Here is a 26,846-nt window from a genome sequence, read left to right on the forward strand (position 1 = left end):
TCAACCGACTGAGCCACCCAGGCACCCCTAATTTTCGTTTCTTATTAAAAAGTGTGTTTGAGAATTTATTTTTCAGAAGTTCTTTGAACAACTTTATTCTTCCTAGAATTTCAGTATACTGTCTTACACTTCATTTACCTGCAGCTGCTACCCTCTAAATATTGTGCCCATTGGGCCAAAAGTCATGGGAGAAGTGATCGTCGTATTTGTTTTCTTAGGAACTAGAAGACTCCTGAGTTTTAGTTACAGTAATCAAATTTGGCAGATGAACATAAGAGTTTAAAAGCTTTTAGTCTCATAATTCATTTTGGAAATGTTATTTGATCTGGTTTGCCAGATAACCTGGTAAAAAGAGTATAGATTAAGATTTATTTTGCTATTTCCCTGTTCTTCCCAGTTTCGCTTTAGGCTTCACATAATGCTTTTTTCTAGCCAGCAGAGGCCACCAGAGCCTATCAAAGAACAGAAGAGCTACAGAATTGTGACTATGTGAAGATGTCATTGCTGAAAGGTCTTTTTAAATAGCTTTGCAATCTTGCTAGCTTGTGTATGTCCTGTGAAGATTTCATGCTTGAAAGAAACCAAATATTTAAGGGCAATAAAGTGTCTGTGAAATTTACTTCATATTTTTTCCATCAAATGCTATCTCCTTTAAAAGAAATAAGCATTTGAGAATTTTAGTTAACCACATTGTTTAATGTCTGATAAATTAATGCCTTGCTAAAGACATAGTCCCGGGGCACCTGGGTGACTCCCTTGGTTAAGCATCCAGCTTCGGCTCAGGTCATGATATCGTGGTTTGTGAATTCAAGCCCTGCGTCGGGCTCTGTGCTGACAGTTCAGAGCTTGGATCCCGCTTCGGATTCTATGTCTCATTCTCTCTCTGCTCCTCCCCCACTCACACTCTGTCTCGCTGTCTCTCTCTCAAAACTAAAGAAAGAATTAAAAAAATTAAAAAAAAAGACATACTCCCTACTCACTAGGAAATGATGTCTTTGAGGAATGCTGTAGTTGATTACAGGCTTTAATTTTTTTTCCCAACTCTTCTCAGTTTGCAGGCCTTTCTGATATATCCATCTCACAAGACATCCCTGTGGAAGGAGAAATCACCATTCCTATGAGATCTCACATTCGGGAATTTGACAGCTCCACGTTAAATGAATCTGTTCAGAATACTATTGTAAGTGAGACTAGTTGAAAGAACTTCTGTTCAGTATCATGGGACTAAATAACTAATAGCACTTTGTAATATTTCTTTTGTTTGGTTCACTGACTTTCAATATAATTTATTGAAATTTTAAGATTTTACTCTAGAGAATAATTTGGTATAGCCTTTTTGGAAAGCAGTTTGGCTATAATGAGTATTAAGAATCTTCAGATGTTAAAATATTTTTAAGCTGATAATTCTGCTCCACCTAGAGTGTACGGAAATTTTTTTAAAAATATGTTTTTAAAATACAGAAAAATATTAATGTACAAAAATGTTCATCCCAGCATTCGTTATAATAGGGAAAAATTGAACACCAGAGGGGATATCAATTAAATAATGTTACATCTATGTGGTGGAATACCGAACAGCCATTAAAAATGTATTTACAAAGCACTGTTAATAACACGAAGAAATTTTTTTTAATGTTCATTTATTTTTGAGAGAGAGAGAGAGAAATAGAGAGAGTGAGTGAGAGAGCAGGGGCAGGGGAGAAACAGAGAGAGAGGGAGAGACATGGAACTCGCAGTGGGCTCCAGGTTTTGTGCTGTCAGCACAGAGCCTGATGCGGGGCTTGAACTCATGAACTGTGAGATCATGACCTGAGCTGAAGTCAGACGCTTAACCAACTGAGCCACCCAGGCGCCCCGACATGAAGAAATTTCTAGGTGAAAAAATTAGGACAGAATTATCTCAACTATATTTTGAGAGGTTATGTTTGTATTACTATATTCTTCCTCAAATGTCTTGATTCTTAAAAATATGGCTTCTAGGCTTCATTTACCAGTTAAATTGGGAATGTTGGAAACTAATTTGTTTTATATTGTGAATAATGTGGTAGCTGGGGAGCAGGCTGATTGGCCCTTGGGACTTCATCACTTGTGAACTGAATGTCAGATGCCATGTTTTGCAGAGCAGACTTTAGTAGTGCTATTATTACTTTAATTTCTTTAAGGTATCAGAACGGCTATAGTTCTCTTTTACAGAGCTTTAAAAATCAAAATAGAACTGGTGGGTATGGTAAAGAGTTAAACATTGGCCTAAGGAGTTAATAAAAAAGTTAATAGAAAAGCCCTACCTCTCTGGTTTGTTTGTATTGTGAAGGAGTTAAACTGGAATTGTAGTTCTAAAATTCCACATGAAGGATTCCCAGGAAATTAAAATAAATCTTAGGGGCGCCTGGGTGGCGCAGTCGGTTAAGCGTCCGACTTCAGCCAGGTCACGATCTCGCGGTCCGTGAGTTCGAGCCCCGCGTCAGGCTCTGGGCTGATGGCTCAGAGCCTGGAGCCTGTTTCCGATTCTGTGTCTCCCTCTCTCTCTGCCCCTCCCCCGTTCATGCTCTGTCTCTCTCTGTACCAAAAATAAATAAACGTTGAAAAAAAAAAAAAAAATTTTATAAAAAATAAAATAAATCTTAGCAAATTAAGTAAGGGAACTACTTGGCAACTTTGGTCATGACAATGCAGCAAGTTGTTTATGTCTTTCAGATGCGTGATCTAAAAGCTGTTGGGAAAAAATTCATGCATGTTTTGTATCCAAGAAAAAGTAATACTCTTTTGAGAGATTGTAAGTATATGAGGCTTTTGAGAATTTTCTGTTTTTCGCTTTATCTTATCATAAGTACTTTATATGGCTAAATTTCTTTTTTGTAATTAAAAAAATTTTATTATTATGTTTATTTATTTTGAGAGAGAGAGAGAGAGCGCGAGCGCAAGTGGGGGAGGGGCAGAGTGAGAGGGAGCTACAGAATCCAAAGCAGGTTCCAGGCTCTGAGCTGTCAGCACAGAGCCCAATACGGGGCTCAAACCCATGAGTGTGAGATCATGACCTGAGTTGAAGTTGGGTGCTCAACCGACTGAGCCACCCAAGCACCCCTATATGGCTAAATTTCTGTGGTAAGAAAACTGGATGAAAAAATATATAAATGAATATACAAATGAAAATTTGGGAAGAAATAAAAAAATTAGAATGGAATTTCAGAGACTGGAAGATTTTGCTTAATATATTATCTTCATCAACAAATATAGTTTGTATATCCTCAACTGCTATAGTGGACACTGCAAAAAATATCTCTGGAAATTGTAAACACATAAGGACTTTTGTTCAATCAAAGAGCTGACAGTCTCCAAAGGAAAGGCAAAATGTTTAAATATTAAATTAGAATAACAGCTAATACCCATTAAGGATTAACAAAATTATTAATACCTTTATTGACATTTCTATTTTCAGAACTATTAGTCTGATGACTGCATTTTTTTTTGTTCAAGAGTTCTATCAAAACAGTGCTTGCAGTACATTATGCTCTTATTTAGAATTTATTATTAAAATTTTTAGACCTTTTAGTGTTATTTTCATAGTACCCTTTATTAGAAAAATTGAATCAGTTGTGTGAGAATAGTAACAATGATGTTATACATGAGTGTACCTTCTATTTTGGCGGCATTTCAGCTATAATGTAGGGATGTCAAATATGTGGCATATATGCCATCACTCTGTGGAGACAGGATGCAGCGTCAGAATCTTTTTCAACATAGTACACCGTGGGTTGGAGCTGACATGATTTGCTACCGCTGGTATGTGATGGAAAGAGCATGGACAGATCTGGGTTTGAATAGCAGTTCCATCCCTACCTGTGTTATCTTGGATAAGACAGTTAACTTTTCTGAGGCTCAACTTTCTTCCCCTGTTAAAGTGGAGATAATAACATACCTGCTGGTGAGGATTAGAGATCATGCATACCAGCCACCTTGCACAGCATCTGACATTTATTAGGCACTCCATAAATGATAGTTATTATTCTAGTGCCTTGCCTCTGCCTACACACACATACCTCTTTTTTAATCCTTACAACAACCTTATGAAAAGTTATGGCTCCTGTTTTACAGGTGAAGAAAACGAGTTTCCACGAAGGTGAGTGTCAGGATGACACAGGCAAAATTAGAACCCAGTTTTCAAGTTCAGTGCCCTTTCCATTCTACCACTGTTATCCCAGATGTGAAGATATCCTTTCAACTGCTGCTGTGGCTCAGTTCAGGGCAAGGTTGCTTCAGTGACAATGCAGAACCAGTGTGTTAACTTGGCAGATTAGTGATGATGATTAGCCGTGTCATATGTTAAGGTCCATTCTCAGACCTTGGGATACACAGATGGGCTGGCACAAAGGGTGAGTAAGTCATGGCCCAGATTTGCACTTCTGCCCTGCTGTGTTAGCACAGTCCTGGGCAAAGTGGCAAGGAAAAAATTCACGACTTAAAAATCTTAAAAAAAAAAAACCACAATGCAATAGGACTTTGCACCCATTAGGATGGTCATTATCAAAGAAACAGAAAATAACAACTACTGGTGAGAATATGGAGAAATTGTAACCCTCGTGCATTGCTAGTGGAAATGTAAAATGGTGCAGCTGCTGTGCAAAACGACATGGTGACTCCTTAGAAAACTAAGCATAGAATGACTATATGATCCAGCAATTCCACTTCTGAGTATATACCCAAAAATTGAAAGCAGGAACTCAAACAGATATTTGTACACCCATGTTCATAGCAGCATTATTCACAATAGCCAAAAGGTGAAAACAATTTCAATGGCATCAATGGATGGATAGATAAACAAATTGTGGTGTATACACCATGTCATATACTATGTATTAACGGAATATTACTTAGTTTTAAAAAGGAGTGAAATTCTGACACAGGCTATGACGTGGATGAACCATGAAGACATTTTGCTGAGTAAAATAAGCCAGTCGCAAGAGGATGTATATTATATTTTTTCACTTATATTAGATACCTAGAATAGTTGAATTTCTAGAAATAAAGTAAAATGATGATTGCTGGAGGCTAAGTGGAGAGTTATTATTTCATGGGTTGGAGTTTTAGTTTGGGAAGATGAAAAAGTTCTGGAGATGGGTGATATGAAGGTTGTACAATGATGACTGTACTCAAAGCCTGTACACTTAGAAGTGACTCAAATGGTAAATTTTGTGTTTATATATATATACATATATATACATGTATGTATATATATATAATATATTCTATATATGTGTGTTTATAATATATTCTATATATATATTCTACTAAAATAAAGATTTTTATTTAAAAAAATTTTTTTTTCAACATTTATTTATTTTTGGGACAGAGAGAGACAGAGCATGAATGGGGGAGGGGCAGAGAGAGAGGGAGACACAGAATCAGAAACAGGCTCCAGGCTCTGAGCCATCAGCCCAGAGCCCGACGTGGGGCTCGAACTCGCGGACCGCGAGATCGTGACCTGGCTGAAGTCGGACGCTTAACCGACTGTGCCACCCAGGCGCCCCTAAAATAAAGATTTTTAAATACAGTTGCAGAATTTTATTAATTAAAAAACCTCAGTGTATTTTTTAAAAGCCAGTATATTAATGTCAGTTGTACTTGAATTCACTTTTCAATTGATAAGTTCAAAAATTTAACAAGAACAATATTTAATCAGAGTGGTAGGATTATGATTTGTTTTTACATCTTCCTAACTTGCCACAGTGATATCAAAATTACTTATATAATATGAAAAAAAACAACGTAAGTATGTACATATGCATACTTATTTAAAGTATGTACATATGAGGGTAAAGTTAGAAATGGTATATGTATCTTTTTTCATATTTGTTGAGGAAGGTAATTTTGCTCGAAGCTGTATGTTACTCATCTGTTGGCATATTAATTACCTAACAGCTATTAATTGAGAACCACTGTGCTTACACCTGATGTTGGTAGAGCGATTTATACCTTTCAAAAAGCTTTCATGTTATTTGCTAAGGTTTAACTTTATAAAATTACCAATATTGGGCTGTTTTTTCACTTATAAGAACAGCGATTCCATACTAGTTCAATTTAATGATTATAAAAAGGAAGCAGTGTGGCAGAGTGGAAAGAACTTTGGAGTAGGAATCAGAAGATCTAGGTTGTGGTCCCACCTCCATACCTAATAAATATTTATATAAACTTGGGTAAGTCACTTCTCAGCTTCAATTTTCATATTCTTGAGGTGATCCTGATTATATTTGCCCTGTCTCCTATAGTGTCAGTTTGGTGGAATGAGTTAACTCTAGTGTTTCTGAGGGTGGAGCACCTAAGTCTCTTGACTCCCGGCCCATTGGTCTTTATAGCATGCTGGAATGTGGCTTAGTAGGTGGAAGAAGGGTGATTTGTGGGATATGGAGTAAACAGAATTTAAAGGATATATGAAGAAGGGCATTCAGAATCGGGGAGCAGGGAGGGCAGCTAGAGGGGTAAGAGGTTGGAAGGGTTGGGCAGGGAGAGCCTTGATGTCTGAATTCCAAGAGTGGGAGAGGCAGATATTGGAATAAAGATAGGAAATTCTACATAGTTGTTTCCTAACAATCTTCTGTTTTTTGCTTGCCTTGTAGGGGATTTATGGGGCCCTTTGATCCTTTGTGTGACACTTGCATTGTAAGTACTTACATTTCCATCCTTTGTCATTTGAGATAGACTGTACTTTTTTGTGTGGAGTTTCAAAATTGAGGGGAATATTGAATATTTCAGTTAGGACTTCTTTGACACATTATGCTCCTTATGATTTAAATCTAAAAAGTCAAGTAGGTTTCCAGATCAATTCAAAAAATGATGGAATTAGAGATGGGAAAATTATGCTCACCTGTTTACCAATTTCTTAGCCTGCTTTAGCCATTTTTGTTGAATAGATATTTGTTTACTCTCATGCACCTTCCTATCATTAAACTAAGTGAATTAAATATCTGTAGGTTTAAGCAATGTTTATTTGCAAACATATTGTTTTTAAATCTTAACAATAATACGAATGAGAATAAATTAGAGTAGAAGTGGTACAGTTCAAAGCAAGATCATGTTTCAAAGTGTTAGGCTTTCTATACACATAGTACATAAAGGGAGAGGACAGGAAGAGCGAAGTTCCATTGGAGAGGGGAATATAACCATTGGTAGCGAGGAAAAAAAGTACTGCATTAGGATTCAGTTCTGGGTTCTCATCCTGACTGTGCTATCAGCAAAGCGATTTTGGGCTACTTAGAACCAAAATGTATATAGTAATTTTTCCCAGTTTACAGAAAACTTAAAAAAAAATTTTTTTTAACGTTTATTTATTTTTGAGATAGAGAGAGACAGAACATGAATGGGGGGAGGGTCAGAGAGAGAGGGAGACACAGAATCAGAAGCAGGCTCCAGGCTCTGAGCTGTCAGCACAGAGCCCGACGCAGGGCTCGAACTCACAGACCGCGAGATCACGACCTGAGCTGAAGTCGGACGCTTAACCGACTGAGCCACCCAGGCGCCCCTACAGAAAACTTTTAAATACCTTCTCTTATTTTAACATCATAACAAGAATATTATTTTCTTTTTTGACAAACAAGCTTAGGTTCAGAGAGATTGAGGACTGAACCAAGATCACACAGTCAGTGGTAGACCTGGGATTCAACCTCAGGTTTCCTTCACTGCCCGTTCTCTATCTCTATGATTATTATACCTCTCTTCCCACCTAACCCCTCTGGGTCTCCTCTTCCATATCTGTAAAAGGAGATGGCTGAGGATCCTTTCCAGGCTTGATGTTTTATGATTCTAAATTCAGCAAGTTTCTTACTGGCTTTTCTACCCACTTTTTTACTTTAAAGTTTATTTTGAGAGAGAGGGAGGAAGGGAAAGAGAGCATGAGAGAGGAAGGGGCAGGGAGAGAGAGAGAGAGAGAGAGAGAGAGAGAGAGAGAGAGAATCTCAAGCAGGCTCCATGGGGCTTGATCTCACCAACTATGAAATCATGACCTGAGCTGAAATCAAGTTGGATGCTTAACTGACTGAACCACCCAGGCTCCCATACCCATTTTTTTAATGTAAATTGATCATGTGGTGATTTAGGTAATAACATAGAGTGCTTTTTCTTAGCCCTTTAATAACCACATCAAGGGCAATAACCTGGTGCCTTGATGCACAGGTTTATATTAGAATCTCTGAGCATGTACTTTTTTAGTTTTAAAAGGTTAACATTAGAGATTATGTAGTTTAACTCAATTTATTTGCAGAGAGGAAAACTGGAGTCCCAAGACATGAAATGATTACTCTAGTGTATGTATCTAGTGACAGAACTAGGATCACTTTCTGGATCTCCTTCCTTTGAGGCCAGTTAATGTTCTTCTATCATACCATGCTGAAGCAATAGAGATTCCAGACAAGTGATGAATGCCAGCATTCCTTGCATTGGATTGTCAGGACTCAGAATGGACTATGTACAACTGTAGAATACAAAAGCCTGTACTGGCAAACAGCATAGCAGGGCGAGACTTACTATGTGACTTGTCTATACTATGTAATGAAAAGAGGTTGTGAGCTTGGTGTTATTTATTATTTTTCTGAAAAAAATGACACTGAATCCAAGTGTTCTTGTCCAAAGTTCAAAACAGTTTATGTCTGTAAAATTCTTAGACAAAGAGAGGATATTTAAGTGACAGTTCAACTACTCTATTTTAAAGCAAAGTCTCTTGGGGCGCCTGGGTGGCGCAGTCGGTTGAGCGTCCGACTTCAGCCAGGTCATGATCTCGCGGTCCGTGAGTTCGAGCCCCGCGTCGGGCTCTGGGCTGATGACTCGGAGCCTGGAGCCTGTTTCCCATTCTGTGTCTCCCTCTCTCTCTGCCCCTCCCCCGTTCATGGTCTGTCTCTCTCTGTCCCAAAAATAAATAAAAAACGTTGAAAAAAAATTAAAAAAAAATAAAGCAAAGTCTCTTAGTAATAATCTGTATGTTTTTATTTTTTAAAATCCACAGCTAAATAGGTTTATAGAACGTTTCCATTTTTGAATGTAAGAACTAAAGACTTAACCCCAGGATTATAAATCCAAATGTGTCTAAGGGCTAGAAAAGTAACCTAAATGTATTCGTTGGGAATTGGTGACCTGAAGCCCCTTGTGAAGGGAGCTGCTGCTGTGTCACCTGCTCCCAATTGTTGCTGTGTAGCAATGTGTTAGAAATTCTTCTGGTTTTTTAAGAAAATCCAGAAATACATATTTCTTTAATGTTTATTTTTTGAGAGAGAGACAGAGTGTGAGCAGGAGAGGGGCAGAGAGAGAGGGAGACACAGAATCTAAAACAGGCTCCAGGCTCTGTGCTGTCAGCACAGAGCCCAATGCAGGGCTTGAACCCATGAACCATGAGATCATGACCTGAGCCAAAATTGGATGCTCAACCAAGTCACCCAGGTGCCCCCAGAAATACATGTTTTTATGTGAAACCTCCCAACTTTAAAATAATGTCATCTTGGATTTAAACCCATGTTAAGCCATGTACAGACCAACAACCTCATGTCGGTGAGCCACATTTGGCCCTTCAGTTTATAACCTGTGCTTAACCAAAACGGTCTTCAGTAATGCATGTAAACATCTTAACAAGGCCATATGAGGCAACCCTTGTAGTCCTGAGGCATTTGGAATTTGAAATAAAGGAGCCTTGCTAAATATTTCTGACATCTTCCTTTTATACAGCCTACATATTACAGATCTCTAGGTGAGGTTTCAGACAGCTCTCTGATTTAATGTTGAACAACCCATGCCTTAACTTTATTGCTCTAAATAAAAGATGAAGCATTTCTCATGCCATTTCCTTGTCACAGAATGCTTCAAAGAAGTTCTGTAGATAGTGAAAAGGATGGAGGGCCCCAGTTTGCAGAAGTCTTTGTCATTGTTTGGTTTGGTGCAGTTACCATCACCCTCAACTCAAAACTTCTTGGAGGAAACATGTGAGTATTATTAAAATGCATTTTTTTTCCCTTGGCAAGTAGCGTCTCTTAGATTTCTTAGGAAGTCTGACTGTTAGGTATTTAAAAAAATATATATATGTGTGTGTGTGTGTGTGTGTATATATATATATATATATATATATATATATATATATAAATGAGGGCTAAAGAGAAAAGTCTCTTAAAACTGCTGAACAGAGGATTTCTAGGAGGGGGCCAAGATGACAGAACAGCATGGAAGTTTTTTTTGCATCTCTCATCCCTGAAATACAGCCAGATCAACACTAAACCATCTTGCACACCTAGAAAACTGATTTGAGGATTAACACAACAATCTGTACAACCTGAACCAGAGAACTCAGCAGATATGCAGCACAAAGAGGTGAACTGGGGGAGAAACCCGCGGAGGGCAGGGAGCTGTTTTTCCTTGGAGAGAGAAGACAGAGATGGGGGAGAGTACAGAAAACATCCCCCCCCCCTGCCCAAAAGCAGCTGGAGAGAAAAGAAAGATTACTCAAGGGACTGAACAAAACAGGGAGAAAGGAGAAAGGAGAGGGTTTAAATTCCATTAAGACTTTATAAACAGGGAGAGTTCAGGGTCTGAAACTCTGCACCTTGATACCTGGTGGTGCTCTGGTGGGAAGGGCAAATCCCCAGGAACAGAGAACGAGGTCCTTAGGGTCCTCAGGCCACGTGGAGAGAGGCGGTTCCCCTGCTGGGAGGACATTTGGTAGAGGCTGTGCAGCCTCCCCACAGGCAAAGGCCCCAGTGGACCCTGGAGAGCAACCACATTCACTGGTGCTGGAACAAGGACGTTAAGGGGGTAGACTGGTGCAGATGTGTGTTGCAATTTTCCATATTTCCTGAAATGCTGCTGCTACAAGATAGTGCAAACTTTTTCCGGGGCAGGCTGGCACGTGGCCACAGTCTCTGGGCATCAGCAGCAGCACGGTCTCCTGAATGTTCCTGGGGGTGGGCCAGCACCCAGCCATTGCTCAGTGAGACTCTCCCCCAGAGGGTCTGAGCAGGTCAAAGCCACAGTCCCTCAGAAGTGAGGGGTTGGGAAACACAGCTACATCTGAGATAAAACTCAGAAGGGAGGTGCCACCTGGCAACCTGATGGCTTGGTCACAGACAGTGTAAAAGTGGGGAGTGGATGGAAGCCGGAGACAAAGGAGGGGTGCCTGATTTCTGGTCTTGGAGAGCACAGAGTTCTGATACTACAGACTGGGTAGCTGGGTGACACGATTTTCACTCCTAATGCATCTTTGCATACACACCTACAGGACCACAACAATCAAACCCAGTAAGCTAAGCAGCACCATCTAGTGGAGAACAGAGCCATTGCACTAAGCCCTGCCCAACTGGGCCAACCTCACTCTTCAGGAACAACACAAGTCTCTTTGGCTGCTTAGTTTACAGACTATAAAGTGCTTCATAGTTTGATTTCTAGGGGAACCTGATATAATTTCAATCGTACTTAAGTCTACTGGTCCATCTATCCAATTTCTTTTCTTTCTTTTTTTATCCTTGAATACAGAAAGAGAAAAAGTTTATTTTTATTTTCCATTTCTATTAAAAACATTATTTAATTTTTTCTACTTTTTTTACCTTTTTGTAAATTTTTCAAGTTCTTTTTTAATTTCATCATTTCATTTTATTCTATTTCATTGTATTCATTTTTTTCAAATTTTCAAGCATTTTCCTTTTCTTTCCTTTATTCTCTAACCTATCAAGCTCCTTTCAACAACCAGACCAGAACACACCTAGGATCTAGCATCCTTTATTTGATTTTTTGTGTGTTTTTAATTTTTTAATTTTAACTTTTTTTTACCTTTTTAATTCCTTTTCTTCCTTCAAAATGATGAAATGAAGGAATTCACCCCAAAAGAAAGAACAGGGAGAAATGACAGCCAGGGACTTAATCAACACAGATACAAGAAAGATGTCTGAACCAGAATTTAGAATCACAATAATAATACTAGCTGAGGTTGAAAACAGATTAGAATCCCTTTCCACGGAGATTAAAGGTAGTCAGGATGAAAATAAAAATGTTGTAACTGAGCCTTAGTCTTGAATGGATGGCACAGTGTCAAGGACAGATGAGGCAGAGCAGCAAATAAGCAATATAGAAGACAAACTTATGGAGAACAATGGAGCAGAAAAAAAGAGGGAGACTGTCGTAGACTCTGTGTCTAATGTTCTCTCTTGTCTAGCAAGAGAGCAGGACACAGGATGAAAAAACAAGATTGCTAATGTCTGGGAAAAGACAAGAGCCCCAAATAAGAGTCTCTCCCCTGTTTTTATTAGGATAAGAAGGCTTACAAACATGGTGATGGACATGCGCAAAGAGACAATAAATCTGTGAACTTTAACTTGTGGTTGTGAGGGAAAGGGGGTCCTGAAGACATTTGGGGTTGGGGTTTGGGCTAATACAAAGCAAAATGCTGATGCCAGGGAGTCAGGTGGAAGGTTGTTTATAGCGAACATGAGGCACCACCTCTGTTTATCTTAGCTAGCCTAGGGGAATGAGACAGGTAGGACACGTGACCTCAGAGTTAACAAGGCACCTTTTCTTTTGTTAATCATCTCTGCTCTGGTCTACTTCACCTGTAGCGCAGCGGTCTATAGCCCAATTTACCTGTTTACCTAACTTGGTCCTTCCTTCCTGTGAAAGCAGCATTCTGTTATAGTACTAAATTGTGGGGTGCTTCCACCCTGAATATTTAATCTTGTTTATTTCATATACCTATGTATTGGGTTCCTTTGTACCTCCCCATTCTTGGTTGCCTTGTCTTTTTTACCCAAACTCAGATGTGAGCATCCAATGGTTTTGCACTTCTTTATGCCTTGTTAACCCATTGATGTAAGCCCGGGGGATTTGTAAGCTTATTCCCTACAGGAGACTAAGGCAAAGAGCATGATTTAAGAATTAGAGAAATCAGTGACTCATTAAAAAGGAACAACGTCAGAATCACAGGAGTCTCAGAAGATGAAGACAGAGAAAAAGGGGTAGAAGGGTTATGTGAACAAATCATAGTGGAAAACTTTCCTAGCCTGGGGAAAGACACAGACATCAAAATCCAGGAAGCACAGAGGACTGCCGTTAGATTCAACAAAACCGACCTTCATCAAGGCATATCATAGTCAAATTCACAAAATACTCAGGCAAGTAAAGAATCTGAAAGCAGCAAGAGGAAAAAAGTCCTTAACCTACAAGGGAAGACACATCAGGTTTGCAGCCGACCTAGCCACAGAAACTTGGCAGACCAGAAAAGAGTGGCAGGATATATTCAATGTGTTGAATTGGAAAAATATGCAGCCACTAATTCTTTATCCAACAAGGCTTTCATTCAAAACAGAAGGAGAGATTAAAGTTTCCCTGAGAAACAAAATTAAAGGAGTTTGTGACCACTAAACCAGCCCTGCAAGAACTTTTATGGGGGACTCTGAGAAGAGAAAAGATGGAAGAAAAACGACCAAAAGCAACAAAGATTAGAAAGGACCAGAGAACACCACCAGAAACTCAAACTGTACAGGCAACATAATGTCAATGAATTCATATCTTTCAGTACTCACTCTAAATGTCAGTGGACTAAATGCCCCAATCAAATGACATAAGGCAACAGAATGGATAAGAAAACAAGATCCATCTAGATGCTGTTTACAAGAGACCCACTTAAGACCTAAACACACTTTCAGATTAAAAGTAAGGGAATGGAGAACTATCTATCATGCTAATGGTCTCCAAAAGAAAGCTGGAGTAGCCAAACTTATATCAGACAATCTAGAGTTTAAAATAAAGACTGTAACAAGAGATGAAGAAGGGCATTATGTGATAATTAAGGGGTCTATCCACCAAGAAGACCTAACAGTTGGAAACATTTATGTTCCAAATGTGGAAGAACCCAAATATATAAATCACTTAATCACAAACATAAAGAAACTCATTGATTATAATACCATAATAGTCAGGGACTTCAACACCCCACTTACAGCAATGGACAGACCATCTAAACAGAAAATCAACAAGGAAACAATGGCTTTGAATGACACACTGGACGAGATGGACTTAACAGATATATACAGAAGATTTCATCCTAAATCATTGGAATACACATTCCTCTCCAGTACATGTGGAACGTTCTCCAGAATAGACCACATACTGGACACAGATCAGCCCTCAACAAGTAAAAAAAAAAAATTGAGATTATTCCGTGCATATTTTCAGACCACAAAGCTATGAAACTCGAAATCAACCACAAGAAAAAATGTGGAAAGATAAATAATTGGAGACTAAAGACCATCCTACTAAAGAAGGAATGGGCTAACCAAGAAGTTAAGAGGAAGTTAAAATGGAAGCCAGTGAAAATGAAAACAACACAGCCCAAACCTTCTGGGACACAGCAAAGGCGGTCATAAGAGGGAAGTATATAGTAGTCCAGGCCTTCCTAAAGAATGAAGAAAGGTCACAGAGACACAACCTAACCTTACACCTTGAAGAGCTGGAAAAAGAACGGCAAGTAAAACCCAAAAACAGCAGAAGAGAGGAAATAATAAAGATGAGAGCAGAAATCAATGTTATCAAAACCAAAAAAACCAGTAGAACAGATCAATGAAACCAGAAGTTGGTACCTTGAAAGAATTAACAAAATTGATAAACCCCTATCAAGTTTGATCAAAAAGAAAAAGGAAAGGAACCAAATAAATAAAATCAAGAATGAGGGAGGAGAGATAACAACCAAGATAGCAGAAATAAATAAGAGAATATTATGAGCAATTATACACCAATGAAATGGGAAAGCTGGAAGAAATGGACAAATTTCTAGAAACATATACACTATCAAAACTGAAACAGGAAGAAATAGAAAATTTGAACAGACCCATAACCAGTAAAGAAATCAAATTAGTAATCAAAAATCTGCCAAAAAACAAGAGACCAGGGCCAGATGGCTTTCCAGGGAAATTCTACCAAACATTTAAGGAAGAGTTGACACCTATTCTCTTGAAGCTGTTCCAAAAAATAGAAATGGGAGGAAAACTTCCAAACTCTTCCTATGAAGCCAGCATTACCTTGATTCCAAAACCAGAGACCCCAATAAACAGGAGAACTATAGACCAATTTCCCTGATGAACATGGATGCAAAAATCCTCAACAAGATATTAGCCAACCAGATCCAACAATACATTAAAATTATTCACCAGGACCAAGTGGGATTTATACCTGGGTTGCAGGGCTGGTTCACTATCCGCAAAACAATCAATGTGATACATCACATAAATAAAAGAAAGGACAAGAACCACATGATCCTCTCAATAGATGCAGACAAAGCATTTGACAAAATACAGCATCATTTCTTGATAAAAACCCTCAAGAAAGTAGGGATAGAAGGGCTTTTACCTCAAGATCATACAAGCCATATATGAAAGACCCACTGCCAATGTCATCCTCAATGGGGAAAAACTGAGAGCTTTCCCCCTAAGGGCAGGAACAAGAAAGGGATGTCTACTCTCACCACTGTTACTCAACATAGTATTGGAAGCCTTAGCTTCAGCAATCAGACAACAGAAAGAAATAAAAGGCATCCATATCAGCCATGAGGAGGTCAAACTTTCACTCTTAACAGGTGACATGATATTCTATGTGTAAAACCCAAAAGATTCCACCAAAAAACTTCTAGGGTTGATCCATGAATTCAACAAAGTGGCAGGATATAAAATCAATGCATAGAAATCGGTTGCATTCCTATACACAAATAATGAAGAAACAGAAGGAGAAATCAAGGAATCTATCCCATTTACAATTGCACCAAAACCCATAAAATACCTAGGAATAAATCTAACCAAAGAGATGAAAATCTATGTGATGAAAACTATATAAAGCTTATGAAAGAAATTGAAGAAGACACACAAAAAAATGGAAAAATGTTCCATGCTCCTGGATAGGAAAAAAATATTGTTGAAATGTCAATACTAGCCAAAGCAATCTACATATTGAATGCAATCCATATCAAAGCAACATCAGCATTCTTAACAGAGCTAGAACAAACAATCCTAAAATTTGTATGGAACCAGAAAAGACCCTGAATAGCCAAAGCAATCTGGAAAAAGAAAACCAAAGCAGGAGGCATCACAATCCCAGACTTCAAGATGTATTACAAGGTTGTAATCATCAAGACAGTATGGTACTGGCACAAAAACAAGACACTCAGATCAACAAAACAGAATAGAGAACCCAGAAATGGACCAAGAAACATATGGCCGACTAATTGTTGAAAAAGCAGGAAAGAATATCTAATGGAATGAAGACAGTCTCTTCAGCAAATGGTGCTGGGAAAACTGGACACCAACATGCAGAAAAATGAATCTGGATCGCTCTTACACTGTACAAAAAAATAAACTCAAAATGGATGAAAGACTGAAACGTAATACAGGAAGCCATCAAAATCCTAAAGGAGAAAGCAAACAAAAGCCTCTTTGACCTTAGCCATGGAAAGTTTTTACTCGACAGGTCTCCGGAGCCAAGGGAAACAAAAGCAAAAATGAACTATTGGGACCTCATCAAAATAAAAAGCTTCTGCACAGCAAAGGAAACAATTAGCAAAACTAAAAGGCAACCTATGGAATGGGAGTAGATATTTGCAAAAGACATATCAGAATAAAGGTTTAGTATCCAAAATCTATAGAGAACTTTTCAAAGTCAACACCCCAAAACCAAATAATCCCATGAAGAAATGGGCAAAAGACATGAATAGACACTTCTCCAAAGAAGACATCCAGATGGCCAACCGACACATGAAAAATTGCTCAGTATCACTCATCATCCAGGAAACCACATTGAGATACCACCTCACACCTGTCAGAATGGCTAACATTAACAACTCAGGCAACAACAGATGTTGGCGAGGATTTGGAGAAAGAGGATCTCTTTTGCACTACTGGTGGGAATGCAAACTGGTGCAGCCACTCTGGGAAACAGTATGGAGGTTCCTCAAAAAATTAAAGCTAGAACTACCCTCCGACCCAGCAATTGCACTACTAGGAATTTATCCAAGGGATACAGGTGTGCTATTTCAAAGGAACACAAGCACCCCAATGTTTATAGCAGCACTATGGACAATAGCCAAAGTATAGAAAGATCCCAAATGTCCATCAATGAATGAATGGATAAAGAAGATGTGGTATATATGTGTGTGTGTGTGTGTGTGTGTATATATATATACACACACACACATACATACACATACACACATATATATATACATATACATATATACATACACATACATAAACAATGGAGTATTACTCGGCAATCAAAAAGAATGAAATCTTACCATTTGCAACTATGTGGATAGAATTCGAGTGTATTATGGTAAGTGAAATTAGAGAAAAACAAATATCATATAACTTCATTCATATGAGCTCTGTAAGATAGAAAACAGGTGACCATAAGGGAAGGGAAGCAAACATAATATAAAAACAGGGAGGGGTACAAAACATAGGAGACTCTTAAATATAGAGAACAAACAGACGGTTGCTGGAGAGGTTGCAGGAGGGGGGGATGGGCTAAATGGGTAAGGGGCTTAAGGAATCTACTCCTGAAATCATCATTACCCCATGTGCTAACTAACTTGGATGTAAGTTATAAGAAATAAATAATAGAAAAAATAAAAATAAATTTTTAAAAATTGAACAGAGATAACTTAGTTTAGTTACCTTACCTTAAATTATCTACAGTCCTTTGATAAGCTTCAGATCCTATGCCCAGCTCATGAAATCATATGGAGAATATTTTGTGTTAGAATATTATGTCCAGTTTTTTTGGGGGGGGGAAGATGGCAGTGTAGGAGGATGCTGGGCGCACCGCATCATGCTGATCACTTAGATTCCACCCACACCTGACTAAATAACCCAGAAAACTAACAGAAGACTAGCAGAACAGACTCTCCAGAGCCAAGCATAGACAAGAGGCCCACGGAAGAGGGTAGGAAGGGCAGAGAGGCGGTGCACGCTACATGGACTGGTGGGAGGGAGCCGGGGTGGCGTAGGAGCAGCCTGCCCAGCAAGGCAGAGCCCCTGAGTCTGATTTGCAAAAGCAGAGGGGCTGGACTGCATGAGTTATGACAGCCAGCGGGACTTAACATCTGGAATGTTAAAAGTCAGCAGCTCTTTTCGGAGAGCAGAGAGGACACCGGGAGGGAGAAGTATTGAGCCCTGGAAGACAGCTCAACTCAGCAGGGAACAAAGGTGCTGGCCAGTGCCATCTCCTTCACCCAGCCCCCAACGAAAACCCCAAAGGGAACCAGTTTCTGTCACCAAAGTTGCTTGTACTGCGCAAACGCCCAATGCTGTGCTTCTGTGGATTTATCCCTCCCACTGGTATGCCTGCCTCCCTCCCGGTGCTGCAGGTCCCCTCCCACAGGGGACCAGTGACGGCAAGGTGAGCTAAGCCTGCCCCTCCCACCCCTGTGCACCTTGTGGATCCACCCGGCTAATACACCAGATCCCATAGAAGCAGCACCACAAGCCTGGCAGTGTGCAAGTAGCCCAGACCGGGGCCACACCACTCCACAGTGAGTCCTGCCCCGGGAGAGGGGAAAATAAAGTACACACCAGTCTGACTGTGGCTCTGCCCACTAACACAAGTTACCCGAGACAGCACAGAGGAGGTGCCCTGCAGTTCGGCTCCACTCCAGGGACCGACTATCCAAAATGATGAAATGGAAGAATTCTCCTCAAAAGAAACTCCAGGAAGTAGCGACAGCTAACGAATTGATCAAAAATGATTTAAGCAATGTAACAGACTCTTATTTAAAATAATAGTCATAAAATTCATTGCTTGGCTTGAAAAAAGTGTAGAAGACAGCAGAGAATCTATTGCTACAGAGATCAAGGGACTCAGAAACAGGTGGAGCTAAAAAATGCTATAAATGAATTGCAAAATAAAATAGAGGTGACCACAGCTCGTATTGAAGAGGCAGAGGAGAGAATAGGTGAATTGGAAACTAAAATTAGGGAAAAAAAGGAACCTGAGAAAAAGAGAGGTAAAAAAATCCAGGAGTATGAGGGGAGAATTAGATAACTAAGTGATGCAGTCAAACAGAAAAATATCTGTATAATACGGTATCCAGAGGAGGAAGAGAGAGAGAGAAAGGGGCTGAAGGTGTACATGAACAAATCATAGCTGAGAACTTCCCTGATCTGGGGAAGGAAAAAGGCATTGAAATCCAAGAGGCACAGAGAACTCCCTTCAGATGTAACCTGAATCGATCTTCTACATGACATATCATAGTGAAACTGGCAAAATACAAGGATAAAGAGAAAATTCTGAAAACAGCTAAGGATAAATGTGCTCTAACATATAAAGGGAGACTGATAAGACTAGTGACGGATCTATCTACTGAAACTTGGCAGGCCAGAAAGGAATGGCAGGAAATCTTCATTGTGACGAGCAGAAAAAAAAATGCAGCCGAGAATCCTTTATCCAGCAAGTCTGTCATTTAGAATAGAAGGAGAGATAAAGGTCTTCCCAAACAAACAAAAACTGAAGGAATTCATCACCACTAAACCATCCCTACGAGCGATCCTAAGGGGGATTCTGTGAGTGAAATGTTGCAAGGACCACAAAGTACCATAGACATCACTACAACCATGAAACCTACAGGCATCACAATGACTCTAAACCCATATCTCTCAATAATAACACTGAATGTAAATGGACTAAATGTTCCAACCAAAAGACATAGGGTATCAGAATGGATAAAAAAACAAGACCCATCTATTTGCTGTCTACAAGAGACTCATTGTAGACCTGAGGACACCTTCAGATTGAAAGTGAGGGGATGGAGAACTATCTATCATGCTACTGGAACTCAAAGCTGGAATAGCCATACTTCTATCAGAAAAAGTAGACTTTAAAGGCTGTAACAAAAGATGAAGAAGGGCATTATATAATAATTACAGGGTCTATCCTTCAGGAAGAACTAACAATTATAAATGTCTATGCGCTGAATATGGAAGCCCCCAAATATATAAAACAATCACAAACATAAGCAACCTTATTGATTAGAATGTGGTAACTGCAGGGACTTTAATACTCCACTTACAACAATGGATAGATCATCTAGAAATAGGATCAGTAAAGAAAAAAGGGCCCTGAATGATACATTGGATCAGATGGACTTGACAGATCTATTTAGAACTCTGCATCCCAAAGCAACAGAATATACTTTCTTCTCAAGTGTACATGGAACCTTCTCCAAGATAGATCACATACTGGGTCACAAAACAGCCCTTCATAAGTATACAAGAATTGAAATCATACCATGCACACTTTCAGACCACAATGCTATGAAGCTTGAAATCAACCACAGGAAAAAGTCTGGAAAACCTCCAATAAGCATGGAGGTTAAAGAACACCCTACTAAAGAATGAGTGGGTCAACCAGGCAATTAGAGAAGAAATTAAGAAATATATGGAAACAAATGAAATTGAAAAGACAACAATCCAAACGCTTTGGGATGCAGCGAAGGCAGTCCTGAGAGGAAAATACATTGCAATCCAGGGCTATCTCAAGAAACAAGAAAAATCCCAAATACAAAATCTAACAGCAAACCTAAAGGAAATAGAAGCAGAACAGCAAAGACACCCGAAAACCAGCAGAAGAAGAGAAATAATAAAAATCAGAGCAGAAATAAACAATATAGAATCTAAAAAAACTGTAGAGCAGATCAATGAAACCAAGAGTTGGTTTTTTGAAAAAATAAACAAAATTGATAAACCTCTAGCCAGGCTTCTCAAGAAGAAAAGGGAGATAAAATCATGAATGAAAATGGAATTATAACAACCAAGCCCTCAGAAATATAAGCAATTATCAGGGAATACTATGAAAAATTATATGCCAACAAACTGGACAAGCTGGAAGAAATGGACAAATTCCTAAACACCCACACACTTCCCAAAACTCAAACAGGAAGAAATAGAAAGCTTGAGCAGACCCATAACCAGAGAAGAAATTGAATGAGTTATCAAAAATCTCCCAACAAATAAGAGTTCAGGACCAGATGGCTTCCGAGGAGAATTCTACCAGACATTTAAAGCAGAAATAATACCTATCCTTCTCAAGCTATTCCAAAAAATAGAAAGGGAAGGAAAACTTCCAGACTCATTCTATGAAGCCAGTGTTACTTTGATTCCTAAACCAGACAGAGACTCAGTAAAAAAAAGAACTACAGGCCAATATCCCTGATGAATATGGATGCAAAAATTCTCAATAAGATACTAGCAAATCGAATTCAACAGCATATAAAAAGAATTATTCACCATGATCAAGTGGGATTCATTCCTGGGATGCAGGGCTGGTTCAACATTTGCAGATCAATCAAGGTGATACATCACATTAATAAAAGGAAAGAAAAGAACCATATGATCCTGTCAATCGATGCAGAAAAAGCATTTGACAAAAGTCAGCATCCTTTCTTAATAAAAACCCTCGAGAAAGTCGGGATAGAAGGAACGTACTTAAACATCATAAAAGCCATTTATGAAAAGCCCACAGCTAATATCATCCTCAATGGGGAAAAATTGAGAGCGTTCTCCCTGAGATCAGGAACACGACAGGGATATCCACTCTCACCGCTGTTCTGTAACATAGTGTTGGAAGTTCTAGCATCAGCAATCAGACAACAAAAGGAAATCAAAGGCATCAAAATTGGCAAAGATGAAGTTAAGCTTTCACTTTTTGCACATGACATGATATTATACATGGAAAATCCGATAGACTCCACCAAAAGTCTGCTAGAACTGATACATGAATTCAGCAAAGTCACAGGATACAAAATCAGTGTACAGAAATCAGTTGCATTCTTATACACTAATAATGAAGCAACAGAAAGACAATTAAAGAAACTGATCCCATTCACAATTGCACCAAGAAGCATAAAATACCTAGGAATAAACCTAACCAAAGATGTAAAAGATCTGTATGCTGAAAACTATAGAAAGCTTATGAAGGAAATTGAAGAAGATAGAAAGAAATGGAAAAACATACCGTGCTTGTGGATTGGAAGAATAAATATTGTTAAAATGTAAATACGACCCAAAGCTATCTACACATTCAATGCAATCCCAATCAAAATTGCAATAGCATTCTTCTCGAAGCTAGAAGAACCAATCCTAAAATTTCTGTGGAACCACAAAAGACCCCGAATAGCCAAAGTAATTTTGAAGAAGAAGACCAGGGGCGCCTGGGTGGCGCAGTCGGTTAAGCGTCCGACTTCAGCCAGGTCACGATCTCGCGGCCCGTGAGTTCGAGCCCCGCGTCAGGCTCTGGGTTGATGGCTCGGAGCCTGGAGCCTGTTTCCCATTCTGTGTCTCCCTCTCTCTGCCCCTCCCCCGTTCATGCTCTGTCTCTCTCTGTCCCAAAAACAAATAAACGTTGAAAAAAAAAATTTAAAAAAAAAAGAAGAAGACCAAAGCAGGAGGCATCACAATCCCAGACTTTAGCCTCTACTACAAAGCTGTAATCATCAAGACAGCATGGTATTGGCACAAAAACAGACACATAGACCAATGGAAGAGAATAGAAACCCCAAAATTAGACCCACAAAAGTATGGCCAACTCATCTTTGACAAAGCAGGAAAGAACATCCAATGGAAAAAAGACAGTGTCTTTAACAAATGGTGCTGGGAGAACTAGACAGCAACATGCAGAAGGATGAAACTAAACCACTTTCTTACACCATTCACAAAAACAAGCTCAAAATGGATAAACGACCTGAATGTGAGACAGGAAACCATCAAAACCCTAGGGGAGAAAGCAGGGAAAAACCTCTCTTACCTCAGCCATAGCAATTTCTTACTTGACACATCCCCAAAGGCAAGGGAATTAAAAGCAAAAATGAACTATTGGGACCTCATGAAGATAAAAATCTTCTGCATTACAAAGGAAACAATCAACAAAAGTAAATGGCAACCAACGGAATGGGAAAAGATATTTGCAAATGACATATCGGACAAAGGGCTAGTATCCAAAATCTATAAAGAACTCACCAAACTCCACACCTGAAAAACAAATAATCCAGTGAAGAAATGGGCAGAAAACATGAATAGACACTTCTCTAAAGAAGACATCCAGATGGCCAAGAGGCACATGAAAAGATGCTCAACGTCGCTCCTCATCAGGGAAATACAAATACAAACCACACTCAGATACCACCTCACCCAAGTCAGAGTGGCTAAAATGAACAAATCAGGAGACTATAGATGCTGGAGAGGATGTGGAGAAACAGGAACCTTCTTGCACTGTTGGTGGGAATGCAAACTGGTGCAGCCGCTCTGGAAAACAGTGCGGAGGTTCCTCAAAAAATTAAAAATAGATGTACTCTATGACCCAGCAATAGCACTGCTAGGAATTTACCCAAGGGATACAGGAGTACTGATGCATAGGGACACTTGTACCCCAATGTTTATAGTAGCAATTTCAACAAGAGCCAAATTATGGAAGGAGCCTAAATGTGTATCAACTGATGAATGGATAAAGAAATTGTGGTTTATATACACAATGGAATACTACCTGGCAATGAGAAAGAATGAAATATGGCCTTCTGTAGCAACGTGGATGGAACTGGAGAGTGTTACGCTAAGTGAAATAAGTCATACAGGGAAAGATACCATATGTTTTCACTCTTATGTGGATCCTGAGAAACTTAATAGAAGACCATGGAGGAAGGGAAGGAAAATAAAAAGAGGTTAGAGAGGGAGGGAGCCAAAACATAGGAGACTCTTAAGAACTGAGAACAAACTGAGGTTTGATGGGGCCTGGGAGGGAGGGTAGGGTGGGGGATGGGTATTGAGGAGGGCACCTGTTGGGATGAGCACTGGCTATTGTATGGAAACCAATTTGACAATAAATTTAATATTTAAAAAAAAAGGATATTATGTCCATTTTGTGGAAGAAATGGTCCTTAGCTTTCAACAAATTCTTAAATAGGTTTTCAAACTAGAAAAGATTAAGAATCACTGTCTTAGAGGTTCAGTGGGAAAAGGAAGTCTTTACGAATTAGAGTAGATCATCTGGTATCCTAGATGATTGACTCTTAAGGAGTGTGAGAAGAAAGGAGGAAGAGTATGGGGAGAGAAAAATTAAAGCATATGATTAATACAGAAACCTATCTTCATAAAATCAATGTTAAAGTATAGGTATTATGTATTTTGAGGACTGTAGCAATCCAGGCTACATAGAAATCTGTGTAATAAACTATCTCATGATACAGATCAACTATATTTATGATCTTTATGGTTGTATATTATTTTTTTAGATCTTTTTTCCAGAGCCTCTGTGTGCTGGGTTACTGTATACTTCCCTTGACAGTGGCAATGCTGGTTTGTCGGTTGGTGCTTTTGGCTGAGCAAGGACCAATAAACTTCATGGTCCGGCTTTTTGTGGTGATCGTGATGTTTACATGGTCTATAGTAGGTAAGAATGTATTTATCTCTACAATGGCAAAACATACAAGGACAGGAGTTAAGAGATGAAGACCAGATGAGGAGCAATGTAACTCCTAAATCATACATGGGTGATATGATTCTTGCCAGTGTCATCCATGGCACCCTCTTCTCTGAGTAGGCATTTGATAGGGGTGATGTCCACCTTATGCAGATTGGGTATCTAGAGTTTTGAGATGTGGATAGTCACATCCTTTTTTTAAAATTATTAAATAATATATAGGATTGGGAATGGAGATTACACTAGACCTAGCTCAGTTCCTGGCATGTAGGAGGCATAGGTGACTTGAGAAATGACTTCGGACTTTTCCTGTGAAATTCGTCATAATAAAAATAGTAGCTTGCATATACAGATTGCTTATTACAGACCAAGCACTGTTGTGAGTGCTATGTATGTATTATCTCACTTAACCCTCACAACAGCCCTAATAAATAAAAACTATATATATTAGTCCTATTTTTACAGATGAGGAACAGACACAGCGAGGTTAAACAACATGCCCTAGAACACATAACTAGTGAATAAGGGAATTAAGTTTAAAACCCAAGCAGATCTCACACCTCTTTAGAAGTGTACTATACGATCTCCCAGTATAGGTTGTTAGGTATCATTATATAGTACTTTTATGCTTCAGTAGAACATTCTGCTAAAGATTAGGAAGAGCCTGTAGCAGTGGCAGTGAATGCCAAGTGCTCATTAGTTTTGCCTTCCTAAAATTCTCTTAAAATTCTACCTTCAGCTACAAGGTAGCTTCTTGTTTCATGGGATAGACAGACTGCTTAATATTTTTAAGTGCATTATCATGTCTTTGTTCTGGACCATGATTAAAATCCAAGAAGTAATCCAAAAGTAAGGTCCAAGAGTGATAGAATTGATACTGCAGACTGTATATTAAGTCGAGTGCTTTACCCATGGGAGAACTCCTCATTCCCTCACATAGAGTCTGATAATTTACCCTATATGTAGTTCTAAATACCCAGTATCCAGGCTCATAGCAGTTCAGAAAGTAGAATCTTAGAAGGGAGAGAGGCTCCTGTAAACATTCCATTTTTTAATTCAGCAAGTATTTCTTAAGCACAAACTCTGTGTCAGGCATTGTGCTACCCATGGTCTCCATCCTCAGAGTTCATAACTTAGTGGAGCAGCCAGACATGTAAACACTTAAGGGCAATAGGCATCCAAGGTGGAAGATGGAAGTCTGTGCAGGGGATGGTGATGACACAGAGGAGGTATGTGGGCAGATCTGCCTGGGGTGGCAGGATAACAGATGGTTGTTCAGGAAAGATTTCCATGAAAGGTGGTCATTAATAAGTAAAAAGATGAGTCTCCTTTCCTGGGTGGACAAGAGGGACAGCATCATAAAGAGCTGATAACCCAGCACAGCAGTATGAAGTCATTTGCCACAGGAGCAACTAACCTTAGGCATCTTTGTAATAAGCCTACTCATCACAGTTCAGTAACTTCTGAGGAAAGAGTAGGAAACCCCTTTAGAAAGATTTTCATGTAAAATGGTTGAAATCTTAATACTAGAAACTAGTAGCTCTCAACTGTCTGGGAAACTATGCTGCAGAATGCCTTTTTCTCTGAGGATATCAAATATAACTGAACTTTTAGTATAATTCTATGTTCCAGACTATGCCAAGCACATTCAAGTTTAGTAGATGTTAGTGGTTGTGACAATCTTTATATTAAAGGTTCCATTTTGTTTTGTTTGTTTTGTTTAGCCTCTACAGCTTTTCTTGCCGATAGCCAGCCTCCAAACCGCAAAGCCCTCGCCATTTATCCTGTTTTCTTGTTCTATTTTGTCATCAGTTGGATGATTCTCACCTTCACTCCTCAGTAAATCAGGAAATGGAAATTAAAAACCAGTGAATTGAAAGCTCGTCTGAAAGATGCAATTTACCATTGAGCTTTGCCTCTGGCCCTCTTTTGTCTAATTTTGGAGATATTTTGAGATGAAAGGGGAGCCATAAAGCACCATCACCATTTATGTAAGGAACTGATGTTTGAAAGATTGCCCTTTTCCTCTTAATGTCATTTCTTGAAAATACATAGTATACACAGTATAGTGCTGCCTTAAGGCATGATAGGGTCACTGTGGTCCATTTGAGTGACAACCAATGATTTGGAAAGCACATGTATACATCCTGCAAGTTGAGTAGAATTAGTAACTGTATTTTCAGTTTTGAGAATACCAGTTCAGGTGCAGCTCTTAAATACATTGCCTTATGACTATTAGAATATGCCTCTCTCTTCATAAATAAGAATCGATAGTCTGTATCCATTTTCTTTTATTTCTCTCTTAGGCTTAAAAAGGCAATGACAGAGGTTGGGAAGGGGTTCATAACTGGGTAGGAGAAAACATGCATCATGCATTAACCAGT

At 39.1% G+C, this 26,846-nt stretch overlaps 1 protein-coding gene across 2 annotated transcripts in view; it reads left to right on the top strand.

The window, feature by feature from the left end:
- YIPF6 (Yip1 domain family member 6) overlaps positions 1-26,341 on the top strand; it is a 38,744-nt gene extending 12,403 nt beyond the window's left edge. For both annotated transcript variants that reach the window (XM_043570208.1, XM_043570209.1), the window contains exons 2-7: positions 1,052-1,180; positions 2,695-2,773; positions 6,612-6,654; positions 9,831-9,956; positions 24,275-24,432; positions 26,187-26,341. In XM_043570208.1, the coding sequence (XP_043426143.1) occupies positions 1,052-1,180; positions 2,695-2,773; positions 6,612-6,654; positions 9,831-9,956; positions 24,275-24,432; positions 26,187-26,305 (654 nt within the window). In that variant the 3' untranslated portion in view covers positions 26,306-26,341. The remainder of the gene's footprint in view (positions 1-1,051; positions 1,181-2,694; positions 2,774-6,611; positions 6,655-9,830; positions 9,957-24,274; positions 24,433-26,186) is intronic.
- Positions 26,342-26,846: the final 505 nt, after the last annotated feature.

Source organism: Prionailurus bengalensis, chromosome X (assembly GCF_016509475.1).
Source record: "Prionailurus bengalensis isolate Pbe53 chromosome X, Fcat_Pben_1.1_paternal_pri, whole genome shotgun sequence".
Classification (NCBI taxonomy): domain Eukaryota; kingdom Metazoa; phylum Chordata; class Mammalia; order Carnivora; family Felidae; genus Prionailurus; species Prionailurus bengalensis.